Source organism: Cucurbita pepo, chromosome 4, assembly GCF_057944985.1.
Source record: "Cucurbita pepo subsp. pepo isolate OVF chromosome 4, ASM5794498v1, whole genome shotgun sequence".
Classification (NCBI taxonomy): Eukaryota; Viridiplantae; Streptophyta; class Magnoliopsida; order Cucurbitales; family Cucurbitaceae; genus Cucurbita; species Cucurbita pepo.
Window position 1 is genome coordinate 3,981,313 of NC_141801.1, and position 18,433 is coordinate 3,999,745.

The window sequence follows — 18,433 nt, forward strand, 5'->3', positions numbered from 1 at the left end:
ATATTCATGGTAAGTAAATTATTTTATGTTGTAGTTTAGTTTTTGTTTTTATTGTGCATAATTTATTTAAACTATTATTATTAATTTTTTTTTTTAATTCCAAAATCTATCTACTCGACAAAATTTTGACAGTAAACAAATGTTTAAGGAGTTGAATTATGTTAGTATGTTACAAGTTTCGCTAATTCGATTTGTTTGAATGATTATTGATTGATTTGTGTTTGTAAACTTTTAATATAGTGAATGATTTTGTATGGTAGATAAATAAAAAAAAAAATAAAAAAAATTGAACAATCCAACAACTCAACCCGAGGAGAATAGAGGGTTGGATCATGAAACAATTTTGGGTTGGGTTAGGTTATCAATCCAACCAACCCAAACTCTTAGATTGGTCCAAAAAATTTCGTCAACTTAACCCAACCTAACCTATGTACACCTCTATTAGTGATAGGGTAGCTCTAGAACGCTCTCCCACCTTAACCGGCAGCCTAAGAACACCTAGGAAAAGAAGGAGAAAGGGGTAAGTATAAAAATACTCAGTAACCTGTTTGTAGGCTTTCGTTGCATCCTTAACCGTGTCCACGAACTTTTCTCTTGGCCCTAAAAAATTCGTGCCTAGCTCTACTGCTATTTGAGCATCTGGGGAGGCCTTAAAGTTTCGAGCGATTCTCTGGTCTGACTCTTACTGATATATTAAGGAATCACTACAAGGGGAGTAAGATTCGGATTACCTTGTTGATCGAATATCTCAAGGCAAGAATGTTGTTTGAGATTCGAATCACTCCACAAGCAAGATCGATTATGTCTAGCTTGAATGATTCTTGTTGATCAAATATCTCAACGCAAGAACACTTGTTTGAGATTCGAATCACTCCACAGGTAAGATTGGTCATGTCGAGCTTGAATGATTCTACATGCAACCTAAACTACATATAATTGCAAAGAAACTTAGTCATTGGCTAAGAAAGCACAAATGCTCTTTCTACTATATTTCCAAGTCTACTTACAAATACAACCGCTTTCTATAGTCTCAAAAACTATTAAACGCATTCCAAGAGGTGCAACATTCATACGTAATAGCCATAATTAACCATTATATAATTGTAACCTGAAGTAAATAAAAAGTCTTAAAATACATTAATGAAATACAATAACTCTAGATTACTCTAAATTGTAATCCACCCGAAATTTATAACATGAAACTTCCTTCTTCTTCAATGTGGCATGAATTGAAATATCTTTTGATAATTTCAACAATATTTTCTTCACATCTTCGTTGAAGCATATTGTATGATTGATGTCTCTTGGTTCATATCTCTTACCCCTTGGGGCCTTTCTGTACGAGCACAAATTACAACATTTTCTAACACAATAGAGAACGTTAAAATAACATATATTGTAGAAATCTCATCATATGGAGCATTCGTGTGAGTTTTCATAACATACAATGCTTTCTTATCCAAAATTTCCGATCTAAAGTCCTAATCATGCATATTTTAACCACTTTAAACAAGGTATGTTTGACATGTCAGAATGTCCTATCAATCCCTACAAATAGTACTTGAGAAAATCTAAATGTTTACTTATATGGATGAAGCGAGACTTTTCGAGCTAGCTTTTCTGTGTGTTAGGAGCTACAAATTTTGTGAAATTTCACTGGTAAGATCTAATTCAAGTTGAATTAAGGTTAGCATCAAAACTAGAGTGAAAAACAGTCGAATGTTAAACAAGACAAAAAGGAGAACTCAGAAGCACTCACGTGTGAATGGAGAGTATCTCACGTACACAACTACGTGCGAGTACATACACATGTTTGGGAGGGTGCATATGCACTCCTTGCACAACACGTGGTGTGTACAGACAAGCGCACTTGAGTCGGGTCGGATCAGAAAGTCGGTTCAGGTCGATGCTATCAAATCGAATTGCTTCACGAATCTCAATTTGGGTCGATCCTCTAGATTTGCAACGCGTGGCCAACCCTTTGTCATACGCATTCTTTCACCCTATGTCCAAAGCATGTTCTCGCCTGCACCAACCACATTCCACCTCTCGCCATTTGACTGTGCATCCCAGATTCATCGCAATTTTCGCACTTTTTCCTATTTTCTTCTGTGTTTTTTAATCTTTTTCTGTAGAGTTTTAATCAATCTTTCTATTTAAATTATTTTCATTCCATTTCATCAATGGTCGAGAGATATAAACACATAAAATTCTCTATACCGTGTCTTAAGGTTCAATGGAACTCCGCTTTTCGGTCCAAATCGACTCAACGTTTCTTCATGAATGTTATAGCACTTATGTGATTTAAACAAGTATGCAACTTGTAAGTTACTATGAGTGTGATTGAATCGCGAGTATATTGGGATTCATGACTATCTTAAATGCTATGTTTCTGTAAAACTCGAGCCTAAACGAGAATTAAAATGATGCACATATATTCGAGCCAAAGCAAAAACTCGTATCTATGTATATCTCTCGACCATTGATGAAATTCCATATATGCACATAAAATTCTATATACGAGTTTTTGCTTTGGCTCGAATATATGTGCATCATTTTAATTCTCGTTTAGGCTCGAGTTTTACAGAAACATAGCATTTAAGATAGTCATGAATCCCAATATACTCGCGATTCAATCACACTCATAGTAACTTACAAGTTGCATACTTGTTTAAATCACATAAGTGCTATAACAAATAAAATTAGAATTGACATTAAAGTTGTCAAACCTGTAAAAACGGACTAGTGGATGATTCCATGTGCACACACCTCACCCACTCGTGGATCCCATGTGATTGAATACAACTTTTTTTTTCCCAAATCTTTCTTAGAATTCTCCGTGTAACGACCCTAAATTTCCACATACTCAGAGTCGCTACTAACGTCTTATGCTCATCTATAATGCGGAAATATAACTCTTACATGAACATAGTTGATAACGTAAACTTTCAAAAAAAAACGTTTAAAACAACTTCTTCTCTGGAAAACACAGCCATGGTCTTACGTATTTAAATATGAAATACTGAAATTTAGAGAAAACAAAAACAAATACAAAATAATTTAAAACAATGAAATGCAAAACAACATATTCTAACTTAAGACTAGAAATTTAAATATGAATCTACCCTATGCACGTGCCACAGTCTCTACTCGCGATGCCGCCGTCCTCCGTACAAGTGCGCCTTGCGTTTACCTGAAAAATGATGTGGCACACGGCCTGAGTATTTCAAAGAATACTCATTAAGTGGCCCCACTATAGGGGCCATGCAAATGCAAACACATGCAATCATGATTTAGGGACCTATCTCTAATCATCTTAGGGGTGGCCTCCAGTCTCGGACAAATTGGATGTGTAGTACTTCCCTACACACGACTCACACGTGCGAGTGTGAGTCCCCAGGGCGCTCGCACACCTCCTGGACCCTCTGGTCAAGCTAATCTGTAGCGACGTCCGGAGGTCAGCGGAACCCCATAGTGTCATGCGCCTCATGAACACCCTCATCTGTGTGCTTTCGCACCTGTGCGCATTCGTGCTCATCATAAGGTGCGCGTCCGCACTCATCGTCTCTAGGAGAAGTAGCCTATGCTTATGAACATACAAAATGCATGAGGTCCCTCTAAATCCATCGTAATGTCTCTTCTGACACAACCCTCTAGTCTCATCTCTTTGTTACTCTAGGTAATGCATACTCGTGGATATTTATATTAATATCATTTTCATGCTCTTAGGGTTGTGTCCTACGTCGATCTAACGACATGATGCAATATGGCACTCATCATCATCTAGCATGCTCAATATGGAAAACATCATCATATTAAGGTAAAAATCATGCAATCATCATGCTCATCATAATGCCACAACGTGCGTCAAACATATCAAGCATCACTCAACAAAATATGTATATACCGCACATATCATCAAGCATCATAATCCACACATCATCATAACTCATACAATTATTTAGCCTATCCTATAGTAAGGCCACTTACTTGGTTGGCCTTGGCCGAAGTACTCCCTAAATAGCTAAACGTAAGCTCCCGTTCCGTGAGAGCTGCTTCCTACGTCGCTGGGGTTTGTTTCCTATCACACCGTTCACCACTTTCCGTTAGTATTTCACAATTAATTTACCTATAATTTAATAAATGTGAAATACGGCTCTAAAACGGCCTCAGATACCTTTATCGGGGCCGAAAATAGGTCCGGGAGGGTCGAAACAGTGGAAACCGGGTTGAAAACAGGTGAGCCGAGCCAAACAGCCGCTGGAGCCGCCGGAGCGTCACCGGAGGGAGCCCGAGCCGTTTGCGCCGAGCCGAGCCGAGGGACTGCCGCGCCGCTGTGTGACACGTGGCAGCAGCAGAGAAAGCCACGTCGGGCGGTAGTGTCGGGTCGAAGCGCGGGTCGCAGTCCGGTTCGGGTCGTGGTTCGAGTCGCGGGCTGTGGAAGGCTACTGGGCCAAGGCTAATCGTTGGGCCTCGGCTTACTGGGCTGGGCCGCAAGTGTTTGGTTTGCAGGCCGGCTCAATTGGGCCGTGGGTCTAGTCTGGGTTGGTTCAACTGAACCGTAGCTTCTGGGCCGGTTTGAGGTTTGGGCCGCTGTAGTTGGGCTGGGCCGAAGGCAGAGGCCAAGGGAGGAACGGGCTGGCTCTCCCGGGTTCTGGGTTCGGGTTGACCCGAATCCGTGGATCTTGTCTTCCTTACCCGACTTCGACCGATTACCCGGCGAGCTTTCTCTCTCCTTCCCGCGGCGTTTCCGTTGTCGATTTCGGTCCTCTTCCTTCCCTTTTCCTCTTTGTTCGTCGTTCTTCTTTCCTTTTTGGGAGTTTTGCGGCCTAAAAGCTCCTAAAAGCCACAGATCTAAGAATCGATTAAGAAACCTAATTTTCTGACCTCGGTTACCGACGACGACGCTTACGAAATAACACAGAACGCACCCTGAGTTATTGTGCTTTCGTTAGGGATCCCTCTTATGGTGGTAACAGATCGTTTGGTCTCGGTTTGAGGGTGGTTTGAGGGCTCGTCGGAGAAACTGGACACTCACCGACGTTTGTCCGAACTCTCTCTCTCTCTCTCTCGAAATTTTCTCTCCTTTCTCCCTTTGCAGGTGTTCTGAAGATGCTGGGCTGAGGGTGGGCGTGCTGTGGCCGTCGTTTTGCGTGGGTTCCGCGAAACTCGGCGGTCGCCGGAAAACTCGCGGGTTTTCCGGCAACTGAGTTTCTTTTTTTTTTTTTTTTTGTTTTCATTTATTTATTATTATTATTATTATATATTTTTTTTTCTTTCTTTCCCGGGTCGTTACATTATCTACCCCTAAAAAGAACTTTCGTCCTCGAAAGTCTCAAACTCTTGTACCAACTCGGGGTATTTCTCTCTTATCTCGTCCTCACGCTCCTGTTGCGTAAGGTTTTTACCTCTCTAGCTAAGATTCTTACTGGTTTTTCCTCATAGCTCAGATCTTCATTGAGTTGGAGTGGTTCGTAGTCTATTACGTGGATAGGATCCGTAATGTACTTCCTCAGCATCGACACATGAAATACATCATGTACTCCTAAGAGGGCTGGAGGTAAGGCTAACTTATACGCTACCGGACCAACTCGCTCTAGGATCTCGAATGGTCCAATGAATTTAGGACTTAACTTGCCCTTATGTCCAAATCTTAACACACCTTTCATAGGTGCCACCTTGAGGAATACTGGGTCCCCCACCTCAAACTTCAGGCTTTTACGCCTTACATCGGCGTAGCTTTTCTGTCTACTTTGAGCGGTACGCATCCTTGCTCGAATTTTCTGGACAGCCTCATTGGTGAGTCGAACCAACTCGGGTCCTACTAATTCTTTCTCTCCTACCTCGTCCCAACATAGTGGGGACCTACACCGTTTCCCGTACAGGGCCTCAAACGGTGCCATTCCAATAGTTGCTTGGAAACTGTTGTTATACGAGAATTCCATTAGGTGGAGTTTGGAATCCCAACTTTCCTTAAAATCTAGTACGCAAGCGCGTAGCATGTCCTCTAGAATTTGGTTTAAACGCTCTGTTTGTCCATCTGTTTGGGGGTGAAAGGCGGTACTAAAGTCGAGGCGGGTATCCAGTGCTTTTTGAAGTCCGCGCCAAAATGCTGACGTAAAGCATGGATCCCGATCTGACACTATAGACACTGGGACTCCATGTAGTCTTACTATTTCTTTCACGTACAGCTGTGCCCAATTGTCAACTGTATATGTAACCTTCCCAGGTAGAAAGTGTGCCGACTTGGTCAACCTATCGACAACTACCCAGATCACTGTATAGCCCTTGGGCGTTTTGGGTAAACCTACTATGAAGTCCATCGCTATGTTTTCCCACTTCCACTCCGGTATGCTTAGGGGCTGCAACAACCCCGCCACCTTTTGTCTTGGAGCTTTCACTTGTTGACAAACTAAGCACTTGCTCACAAACTCGGCCACATCCCTCTTCATGCTCTTCCATCGAAAGTGTTGTTTTAAATTCATCTTTGTATCTCCAAGGTGCATGACAAATGGCGAGTTGTGACCTTCGTTAGTATTTCTTTCCTTAGCTCCTCTATTGTTGAGACATATAGGCGTCCCTGATACAATAGCCCTTCATCTGAGGTCATTGAGAATCCATTACTAGACTCTCAGCTAGCTGGCTTAAGACTTTCTGTAGGTTTGGATCCTCTCATTGGGAGGTAACCATTCTTTGCCTAAGTGTAGGTTGCACTGTAAGTCGGGCCAGTTGCGCCATGACTCTCTTGGTCGCTACAACTATGATGGCTCCATCAAAATTTCTTTGTCCCCTTACTTCCCTCGTAATGAGGGCCGAAGAGTGGGCCACCTTTCTACTCAAAGTGTCTGCGACCACATTTGCTTTTCCAGGGTGGTACTGAATATCTACATCGTAGTCCTTCACCAATTCTAACCACTTTCTCTGTCTCATATTTAACTCTTTCTGGTTGAAGAAATATTTAAAATCTTGTGGTCGGTTAAACTTTGAATTTTCTCTCCATACAGGTAGTGTCACCAAATTTTCAGCGCGAACACTACAGCAGCCAACTCCAGATCGTGGGTAGGGTAATTATCTTCGTATTCTTTTAGTTGATGGGATGCGTATGCAACAACTTTAACATGTTGCATTAACATCCTAGTCCATTCTTTGAAGGCATCACTATAGATTACGTACTCTTCTGAGATCTTGGGAACCGTGAATACCGGGACGGTAACCAATCTCTATTTTAGGTTTTGGAAGCTTGCCTCACAAGCATCATTTCATATAAATGGTACCCCTTTTCTCGTTAGCTGTGTCAAAGGCGAGGCTATTCTAGCGAAGTCCTACACGAACCTTCGATAGTATCTCGCTAGTCCCAAGAAACTCTATACTAATGTTACCGAAGTTGGGCGTTCCTACTTCGTGACCGCTTTGACCTTAGTAGGATCTACGGATACTCCACCCTTTGTCGCCACGTATCCTAAGAAAGAGACTTATCATAACCAAAATTCACACTTTGAGAACTTGGCATACAACTTGTTCTCTCTTAGGGTGGCTAGGACTTTTTAGAGGTGTTCCTGGTATTCCAAGTCTGTTTTTGAATACACTAGGATGTCATCAATGAGCACGATCACAAAAGTGTCTAGACAGTCCTTGAACACTCGGTTCATTAACTCCATTAACACAGCTAAAGCATTGGTGAGGCTAAATGACATACCACGAACTTATAGCGATCATACCTTGTCCTAAATGCTGTCTTTGGTGCGTCTTTTTCTTTACTCTTTATTTAATGATAACCTGACCGCAGATCTATCTTAGAAAATATTGTTGCTTCTCTTAGTTGATCGAATAAGTCTTCTATTCTAGGTAGAGGGTATTTGTTCTTTATGGTTCTCTTATTTAACTCTCTGTAATCGATGCACAAACGCATCGATCCATCTTTCTTCTGAACAAACAACACTGGCGCACCCTAGGGGAATATACTAGGTCGAATGAACCCTTTATCCCGTAAGTCTTGTAACTGCACCTTGAGTTCTTTCAAGTCTGCTAGCGCCATGCGATAGGGTGCTTTAGAAATAGGCCCAGTTCCCGGCTCGAGTTCGATGATGAAGTCGACCGCTCGGGAAGGGGGTATTCCTGGTAGGTCATCCGAATACACATTTGGGAACTCATTTACGATGGACATATTTTCTAGGGTCTTTTCTTTTCCTCTTACATCTACGGCACATGCTAATATAGTTCAACCGCCTTGTTGGACTAATCTCTTTGCTTTCATGATCGAGACTACCTTTGGGGTAGCCCCGGCATTTGTGCCTTTAAATTTAAAACTAGGTCCCACCGATGGTGAGAATATCACTTTTTTTTTTTTTTTTGCGACATTCTATAATATCATGAGTTGCAGCTAGTCAATCCATGCCTATTACTACATCGAAGTCGGTCATCTTTACTACTATTAGGACTACGCTTAGAGTTTGGTCGGCTACTATTGCTTGGTCATTCTTTTCTCTATCCTTAGTTACTACGTCTACCCTCTCAGGGCTACTTGCCGACCATACATACAATAAGGGTTCTAATTCAAACCCTGTCTCTGATCCCTCTCGAGGTGGACTCTCTTCAGCCTCACCTCGTCCTCTATCTCTAATAGGAGGTAGTCCCCTTCCTCGTCTTACTCTTTCGCATGGTCTAGGCAGCATGGTTCTAGAAACCAAGATATCATCTCTTAAATCTAAGGCTCATCACCTATGAAATTATGCTATGCATCACATCTACTAAGTTCACATCATATTGCAAACAAAATCACTCATCATGCAACACATCACATCATGCTCTTAAATAAATACGTGAAATATCAAAAAAAATTCAGTAACATTAACATAAAGATGCATGCGAGTTTGAAAACGTTTCTCTTTTCTTATCTTGTGCAAGGCGTACCTGACGGTGACGGGGCATCGACGTTGGGACCATGGAACGTGCCAAGCCTACATTGTAGGCTAGTCTACAGAATCTAAAACCTAGAGCTCTGATACCAACTGTAACGACCCTAAATTTCCACATACTCAGAGTCGCTACTAACGTCTTATGCTCATCTATAATGCGGAAATATAACTCTTACATGAACATAGTTGATAACATAAACTTTCAAAAAAAATGTTTAAAACAACTTCTTCTCTGGAAAACACAGCCATGGTCTTACGTATTTAAATATGAAATACTGAAATTTAGAGAAAACAAAAACAAATACAAAATAATTTAAAACAATGAAATGCAAAACAACCTATTCTAACTTAAGACTAGAAATTTAAATATGAATCTACCCTATGCACGTGCCACAGTCTCTACTCGCGATGCCGTCGTCCTCCGTACAAGTGCGCCTTGCCTTTACCTGAAAAATGATGTGGCACACGGCCTGAGTATTTCAAAGAATACTCAGTAAGTGGCCCCACTATAGGGGCCATGCAAATGCAAACACATGCAATCATGATTTAGGGACCTATCTCTAATCATCTTAGGGGTGGCCTCCAGTCTCGGACAAATTGGATGTGTAGTACTTCCCTACACACGACTCACACGTGCGAGTGTGAGTCCCCAGGGCGCTCGCACACCCCCTGGACCCTCTGGTCAAGCTAATCTGTAGCGACGTCCGGAGGTCAGCGGAACCCCATAGTGTCATGCGCCTCATGAACACCCTCATCTGTGTGCTTTCGCACCTGTGCGCATTCGCGCTCATCATAAGGTGCGCGTCCGCACTCATCGTCTCTAGGAGAAGTAGCCCTATGCTTATGAACATACAAAATGCATGAGGTCCCTCTAAATCCATCGTAATGTCTCTTCTGACACAACCCTCTAGTCTCATCTCTTTGTTACTCTAGGTAACGCATACTCGTGGATATTTATATTAATATCATTTTCATGCTCTTAGGGTTGTGTCCTACGTCGATCTAACGACATGATGCAATATGGCACTCATCATCATCTAGCATGCTCAATATGGAAAACATCATCATATTAAGGTAAAAATCATGCAATCATCATGCTCATCATAATGCCACAACGTGCGTCAAACATATCAAGCATCACTCAACAAAATATGTATATACCGCACATATCATCAAGCATCATAATCCACACATCATCATAACTCATACAATTATTTAGCCTATCCTATAGTAAGGCCACTTACTTGGTTGGCCTTGGCCGAAGTACTCCCTAAATAGCTAAACGTAAGCTCCCGTTCCGTGAGAGCTGCTTCCTACGTCGCCGGGGTTTGTTTCCTATCACACCGTTCACCACTTTCTGTTAGTATTTCACAATTAATTTACCTATAATTTAATAAATGTGAAATATGGCTCTAAAACGGCCTCGGATACCTTTATCGGGGCCGAAAATAGGTCCGGGAGGGTCAAAACAGTGGAAACCGGGTTGAAAACAGGTGAGCCGAGCCAACAGCCGCTGGAGCCGCCGGAGCGTCACCGGAGGGAGCCCGAGCTGTTTGCGCCGAGCCGAGCCGAGGGACTGCCGCGCCGCTGTGTGACACGTGGCAGCAGCAGAGAAAGCCACGTCGGGCGGTAGTGTCGGGTCGAAGCGCGGGTCGCAGTCCGGTTCGGGTCGTGGTTCGGGTCGAGGGCTGTGGAAGGCTACTGGGCCAAGGCTAATCGTTGGGCCTCGGCTTACTGGGCTGGGCCGCAAGTGTTTGGTTTGCAGGCCGGCTCAATTGGGCCGTGGGTCTAGTCTGGGTTGGTTCAACTGAACCGTAGCTTCTGGGCCGGTTTGAGGTTTGGGCCGCTGTAGTTGGGCTGGGCCGAAGGTAGAGGCCAAGGGAGGAACGGGCTGGCTCTCCCGGGTTCTGGGTTCGGGTTGACTCGGATCCGTGGATCTCGTCTTCCTTACCCGACTTCGGCCGATTACCCGGCGAGCTTTCTCTCTCCTTCCCGCGGCGTTTCCGTTGCCGATTTCGGTCCTCTTCCTTCCCTTTTCCTCTTTGTTCGTCGTTCTTCTTTCCTTTTTGGGAGTTTTGTGGCCTAAAAGCTCCTAAAAGCCACAGATCTAAGAATCGATTAAGAAACCTAATTTTCCGACCTCGGTTACCGACGACGACGCTTACGAAATAACACAGAACGCACCCTGAGTTATTGTGATGTCCCACATTGGTTGGGGAGGAGAACAAATCACCATTTATAAGGGTGTGGAAACCTTCCCCTAGCAGACGCGTTTTAAAGCCTTAAGTGGAAGCCCGAAAGGGAAAGCCCAAAGAGGACAATATCTGCTAGCGGTGGATCTGGGTCGTTACAAATGGTATCAGAGCCAGTCACCGGACAATGTGCCAGCCTTCTCGCTGTTCCCCAAAGGGGGGTAGACACGAGGTGGTGTGCCAGTAAGGACGCTGGCCCCAAAGGGGGGTGGATTTGGGGGCGGTCCCACATCGATTGAAGACAGGAAAGAGTGCCAGCGAGGACGCTGGGCCCCGAAGGGGGGTGGATTATGATGTCCCACATTGGTTGGGGAGGAGAACAAATCACCATTTATAAGGGTGTGGAAACCTTCCCCTAGCAGACGCGTTTTAAAGCCTTGAGGGGAAGCCCGAAAGGGAAAGCCTAAAGAGGACAATATCTGCTAGCGGTGGATCTGGGTCGTTACATCCGTTATCTCTATTTTCTCCCAATATTATTAACCATTTATTTTGCCGTGTACGGTAAGAATTTAACGTTTAAAGTTGTGATATCTCATATTGGTTGGGGAAGAGAACGAAACACCATTTATAAAGGTGTGAAAACCTTTCGTTATCGAAGGGTTTTTAAAGCCTTGACGGGAAGTTCGATAAAAAAAAAGTCAAAAAAGAACAATATCTAGTAAGGGTGGATTTGGGTACTTACAAAAGTACACACTTTTTCGAAAAAAAAAATAAAAAATGCCAATTAACCCTCCTAATCAAAGGCAGAACGAAACACCATCTATAAGAGTGTGGAAACCTTTCCTTATCGAAGGGTTTTTAAAGCCTTGACGGTAAGTCCGATAAAAAAAAGTAAAAAAAGAATAATATCTAGTAACGGTGGATTTTGGTAGTTATAAAAGTACACTTTGTCGGAAAAAAAAATTGCCAATTAACCCTCCTAACCAATCACACTTCACAAGGGCTAATTACACACCCAGCACGTGGAATTGTGAGATACAAGCTTCCACATGTCATTTCATGTGTTGTTTTTATTGGAACCTATGGAAGAAGAATTTGGTGTGAAGATAGCTCATATTAGACCATTTTTTAGGATGTACATTTATTTAGGAACGTTCGGACCACTGTGGTAGTGAAAGATATGACTTCTGAGAAGGCTTGGAGTGGCGTAAAACCTAACGTTAATTATTTTCGAGTTTTTGGATGCATTGGTCATGTTCATGTATTAGACGTTAAGATAAATAAGTTAGATGATAAAAGTTTTCGGTGTGTGTTGTGCTGCTAGGGATTAGTGAAGAGTTTAAATCATATAGACTCTATAATTCAGTGTCCAAGAAAATAGTTGGGAGCAGATGTGTGATTTTTTAAGAAAGTAAGTGTTGGAATTGGGGGGAAAGTAATGAAGAAGCTAGACTTGATACCTTCTAATGGGAAGATAGTAATATAGAAGGAAGCGAACATGACCAAAGTCAGGAAGAATCTGATAAGGAAGTGGTGGCAAAAGAAGAAGGGGAAGTTAGTATATCTTCCAATGAGTCATCTGAATCAAATTATTTAACATCCGAAGATAGCACACTCGAAGTGAGGAGCAGAAGAGCGCCATTATGGATGGAAGATTTTGTGAGCGGGGGAAATTTTTTTGAATAAGATGAGCACAACAATTTAGTTCTATTAACCTCAACTACAAATTTGACTACCTTTGAAAAAGTTGTTCAAAGTTCAAAATGGAGAGTTGCAATGGACTTGGAGATAGAAGCCATCGAACGGAAAAGAGACTTGGGAATTGACAGATTTGGAATGAAGAAGATTGGAGTAAACTGGCTTTTCAAAACCAAACTCAACGAAAATGGCGAAGTTGACAATTATAAGGCTAGGTTGGTAGTAAAAGGTTATGCATAACAACATAGTATAGACTATATTGAGGTGTTTGCACCTATGACTAGGTGGGATACTATGTTGAGGAGGTAAGGAATACATCTCCATCGGTACGAGACATTTTGGAGAAACCAAAAGCAAAGCCATGAGAGCTTGTGCTCAAAGTGGATAATATCATACAATTGTGGAGAGTCGTGATTCCTAACATACTATTCGAATGATAATTGCTTTAGCAGCTTGGAATAGTTCGAACGTGCATCAGCTTGACGTGAAAAGTGTTTTCTTATATGCAGGGTTAAAAGAAGCCGTGTTTGTTAAGCAACCACAAGGTTATGAGAAAAAAGGTCAATAATACAAGGTATACAAATTGAAGAAGACATTATATGACCTTAAACAAGCTCCATGTGCATGGTACAGTCGAATTGAGCAACTGTGACCTTACTTAGGACCTTGTTCTTGAGATTAGACCGGTTGAAGAAGGAGCCAAGATCAATGCTACCATGTATAAACAATTGACTAGAAGCCTTATGTATCTAATTGCAACAAGGCTGAATTTAAAGCTTATGACTCCAACACAAAGTCAAAGCTTTGGGTATCCATTTTTTGAAGAAAATTCCAAGATCGAAGAAGGAGAGTTTTAGGATATAATATTTTATTTAAATGATATTTCTCTCACACACTAAATACATATTTTTCTTTTATGTTTACCATATTTAACATATTAAATATTAACTTGGAAGTGTTCAAGTTAAATACATCTTCTCCCTTTATATTTAATATGTAAAAATATATTTATCTTTACTATATTAAATATTAATTTAAATTAAAAGGTATTAAATATCAATTTGAATTCTTCAAATTAAACCTTTTTTTATATATATATTTAATATATATAAGTCAGAGTTCAATAACTCACTCGAGATTAAGAACGAGTCTGATATGATCCTTCACAATTAAGATAATAACTGAGATTTTTATTTTAATATAATTACTACAGATACCTATTTTTGAACATTTAAAATTAGTTTAAATCACGTGTTTAAAATAATGACGGATCACCTTAATCATTGTCCTAATAAATATTTTATTAAATAATTACAAGTTGGATGATGTTAATCGACTAAAATTAAATATTATGGAAATCTCAAAAATAAAAAATACTAAATTTTAAGATATAATGACCAAATAGAGTTGAAACCCAAAACCTACCAATTAAAACTTATAATATATTTCTATTTTATACCACCTTGATGTCTTTGGTTTTCCTACCATATTTTATATATATATAAGATTAAATTAATAAAAATATTCTCTCTCTTGCCGACGTTGTTTTCCACGGGATCTAGGTTGTCTCGCACCTTTAGTTACCCCCTTCACAATGAATGTGTCAATACGTTAATATAACCTGAGAATAGAGTGGTTCAATGTTACCGTATTTCAAAATTACTTCCCTCTTCGCCAACATGGTTCTTTATTGAAACGTACAATAACATGGTGTTGTTTGGCTTATCTAAACGTTTTGGATCCTTGATGAGTTCTTATTTGGAGACTCGTCCTTCGTATGATGTAAACAGGAATTTCCAAATCTCACCGACAGTAATTTTTTCGATAACGACTCTTCCTCCTCTCTCGAATTCTCACTCTTTCTTTTCTTGTAGCGAGGTTCTGGGAAGGGCTAATGTCTGTTTCGTGTGTCGTAAGAGTCGAGAGAAGTGTGGTTTGGTTGAGGAGGCGAGAATTTCAGTGCCTCATAAATTAATTAATGGGTATATCCTTGAGAAATGTCATGAAATATTAATTTATTAATATGACAACGTTTGATTTGACAATATTATTAATCAATTGGTTAGATGTATTTTATATTAAAATTACGATTATGTATGATTGAGAATTAAGCATCTACCACCTTTAAAATATTTCATTATTATTATTTTATTTTTGCTATGATTTTAGATTGAATTTTATAAATAAAATGATGTCTATTTAGCATTTCAACATACATGTAATTACTCGATTGCCTTTTGGTGCAACCAAAATGAGTTCCAAAGCCTGTCTCCCCCATGTCTTCCTCGTCAGCTTCCCCGGCCAAGGCCACATCAACCCCATGCTCCGCCTCGGCAAGAAACTCGCCGCCGCGGGCCTCCTCGTTACCTTCTCCACCTCCGTCCAACTCGGGTCCCAGATGAAGAACGCCGGGAGCATCTCCGACCACCCGACACCTCTCGGCGATGGCTTCCTCCGCTTCGAATTCTTCGACGACGGCCGCAGCGACACCACCCCGACACTCACCTACGACGAATACATGGTGCAGCTCCAACGCCTAGGCGCCATCTCCCTCCGCCAAATATTAGAAAACCAAGTGAAAGAAAACCGCCCGGTCTCTTGCGTTATTGGGAACCCTTTTGTGCCTTGGGTTATTGACTTGGCCGACAACCTCGGAATCTCCTCCGCCGTCTTTTGGGTCCAATCATGTTCTGTTTTTTCCGTTTACTATCACCATTTTCTTGGAGATGTCCCTTTCCCTTCTCAAACCCAACCAAATCTCGACGTTGAATTACCCTTTTTGCCCCTTTTGAAGTCCGATGAAATCCCAAGCTTCTTGACTCCAAATGACTCTCATCAAGCTATTGGGAAGGACATTTTGAGGCAATTTTCGAATCTCTCCAAACCCTTTTGTATATTAATGGATACTTTTGAAGAGTTGGAGGCTGAGGTCATAAACGACATGTCGAAAAATTTTCCGATCAAGGCGGTGGGGCCTTTGTTTAAGATTTGTAGTGAAATGGAAACGAAGATTCGTGGAGATTGCATGAAAGCTGCTGATGAGTGTATTGAGTGGCTCGACTCGAAGCCTATCGGATCGGTGGTTTACGTGTCGTTTGGAAGTGTGGTGTTTTTGAAACAAGACCAGATTGATGAGATTGCTTATGCGCTTCATAGTTCGGGGTTTTCTTTCTTGTGGGTTTTGAAACCGCCTTCCGTACATCTTGGAGCCGACCGCCATGTTCTTCCTCTCAAGGTTCGTAAATTTTAATGTTTTTGTTTTGAGATTCTAATCACGTCAAGGTTGAATTATTCTAAACATCTAACCTAAAAATTACTATAAACATCCAAACTGAACGGTATACAATTGCAACAAAACTTAGCTATGCACTGAAGTAAAGTACAAATGCTATTTTTACTGTATTTTTTAAGTCTATTTAGTGTCCTGATATGCAAACTCTTAGTTTACAAATGTAAAAACCCCACAAATGATTGAAAATCTTGAAGATTTGATCTAACAATCTTATTGAAAGATAAAATATTTGAATCTAAATTTCCAAGTAACTCAGAAGACAAGGAATCACTTTAAGGGAACATCGAGATCGAATATCTCAAGACAAAATACTTGTTCGAGATTCGAATTACTACACAAATAAGATTGTTCATGTCAAGTTTGAATGATTCTAAACGTTTAACCTAAACTATATAGAATTGTAACAAAATTTTAGCTCTTCGCTAAAAGAAAGCACAAATGCTCCTTTTACTCCATTTTTTTTAAGTCAAAGACAATATATATGACTTTATATAGCCTCAAAATAAACTCTTGACCATCCATAAGGCATTTCAAGAGTTTCATAACCTTCTTATTTTATAACACTAATTAGCCATGATGTAGATCTAACTTAGAAGTAAATAAAAAGTCTTAAAGTTTAAAGCTCATGAAACCCCATGAATCTAGTTTTCAATTATGTATCATAAATTTGTAACTATTAAAAAGTAAATGAAACTTCACGTGAAGTATCTTGAAGTCACTGTTGTATAAATGAAGCTTGATTCTTCTTAACATGGCATTAATTGCAACTTGGTTTAACTTGACTGAAACTTTACTTCACTTCATGTAACTTGACTTTATCTTATGGTAATTTGGACAACATTCTTCACGACTTCCTTAAAGTTCATATTGTATGGTTGAGATGTCTTGGTTCATATCAACTTCAGTACAAAGAAACCCTCGTTTCAAGTTATCGTGTAATTTATTTTGTTTCTTTCTATTTCGATTATCCATTTCATTTCAAGTTATCGTGTAATTTATTTCGTTTCTTTCTATTTCGATTATCCATTTCATGTTGGTGGACGATTCAAAGTTTTGATCATTCTTATCAAAATTATATACCTTTAGTAAAGATATTAGGTATACTTAAGTTGACCAATACCTCCAATTAAAATTGCCATAAATTGAAGGTTTGCATTCACATTGGTTGGTATGTAGGTGGTGGAAGGGATGGGAGAGAGAGGGAAGGTGGTTGAATGGAGTCCACAAGAACAAGTGCTCTCACACCCATCATTGGCATGTTTCCTCACACACTGTGGTTGGAACTCATCCGTGGAGGCCATGAGCTTAGGGGTCCCGATGGTCGCATTTCCCCAATGGGGGGATCAGGTCACTAATGCCAAGTTCCTTGTCGACGTCTTCGGCGTCGGCCTCCGCCTGTCCCGTGGCGCCAATGAAGACAGGCTAATACAAAGAGATGAGATTGAGAAGTGCCTAAGAGAAGCCATGGAAGGCCCAAGGGCGGTGGAGATTAGACAGAACGCTTTGAAGCAGCAAAAGGCGGCGGAGAAGGCGGTGGCTGACGGCGGCTCCTCCGATCGAAATATTAAGGACTTCATCGACGAGATTCGAAAACGGTGAGCTGGCCAATGCCTACAATACTATAAATAATTTCTTGTATTAATAAATGGATCTTATAATTTTAGGGAAAATTATTCAAATGTTGGACTGCTACCTTCTCAATCATTGTTTGGTAAAATTATGAATTGTTGAGTTGTAATGCTGATATTAATCAGTGTCGTAACGCCACAACCAAAAATATTATGATACTCAATTGTTGTAGCGGAATTGAAAACAAGATCGATTGCACACACACTCACAAATAAAAATTAAACAAAGAGACACAAAGATTTACCTGATTCGGAGATAATGGAATTTCCCTACATCCACCCACAAGTGGTAGTCAATCACTATAACCAAAGTGTTTATAGTGTATATGATATGAAATCAACCCAACTGAAAGTTCTGATATCAAATGATAAGAAATTACTACAAGGAGAGTAAAATTCGGATTACCTTGTTGATCGAATATCTCAAGGCAAGAACACTTGTTTGAGATTCGAATTCCTCAACAAACAAGAGCGATCATGTTTAGCTTGAATGATTCTTCTTGATCAAATATCTCAAGACAAGAACACTTGTTTGAGATTCGAATAACTCCACAGGCAAGATTGATTATGTCAAGCTTAAATGATTCTACATGCAACTTAAACTACATAGAATTGGAAAGAAACTTAGTCCTTGTCTAAAAAAACACATGCTTCTTTTTCCAAGTCTCTATTACAAAGATAACATACATGTCATTATATAGCCTCAAA

General features: G+C 40.6%; 1 protein-coding gene across 1 annotated transcript; it reads left to right on the plus strand.

The window, feature by feature from the left end:
- Positions 1-15,015: 15,015 nt before the first annotated feature.
- Positions 15,016-17,776, plus strand: LOC111794100 (gallate 1-beta-glucosyltransferase 84A23-like). Its single transcript, XM_023676238.2, has 2 exons — positions 15,016-16,040; positions 17,274-17,776. The coding sequence occupies exons 1-2, from the start codon at positions 15,057-15,059 to the stop codon at positions 17,694-17,696; spliced, it is 1,407 nt and encodes a 468-aa protein (XP_023532006.2). The 5' UTR covers positions 15,016-15,056; the 3' UTR covers positions 17,697-17,776.
- Positions 17,777-18,433: the final 657 nt, after the last annotated feature.

Excerpts from the sequence above, each read along its gene's own strand:
- LOC111794100 (XM_023676238.2), top strand. The coding sequence starts at position 15,057 with ATGAGTTCCAAAGCCTGTCTCCCCCATGTCTTCCTCGTCAGCTTCCCC. Across the intron at positions 16,041-17,273 it reads GCCATGTTCTTCCTCTCAAG|GTGGTGGAAGGGATGGGAGA; the intron begins GTTCGTAAATTT and ends GTTGGTATGTAG.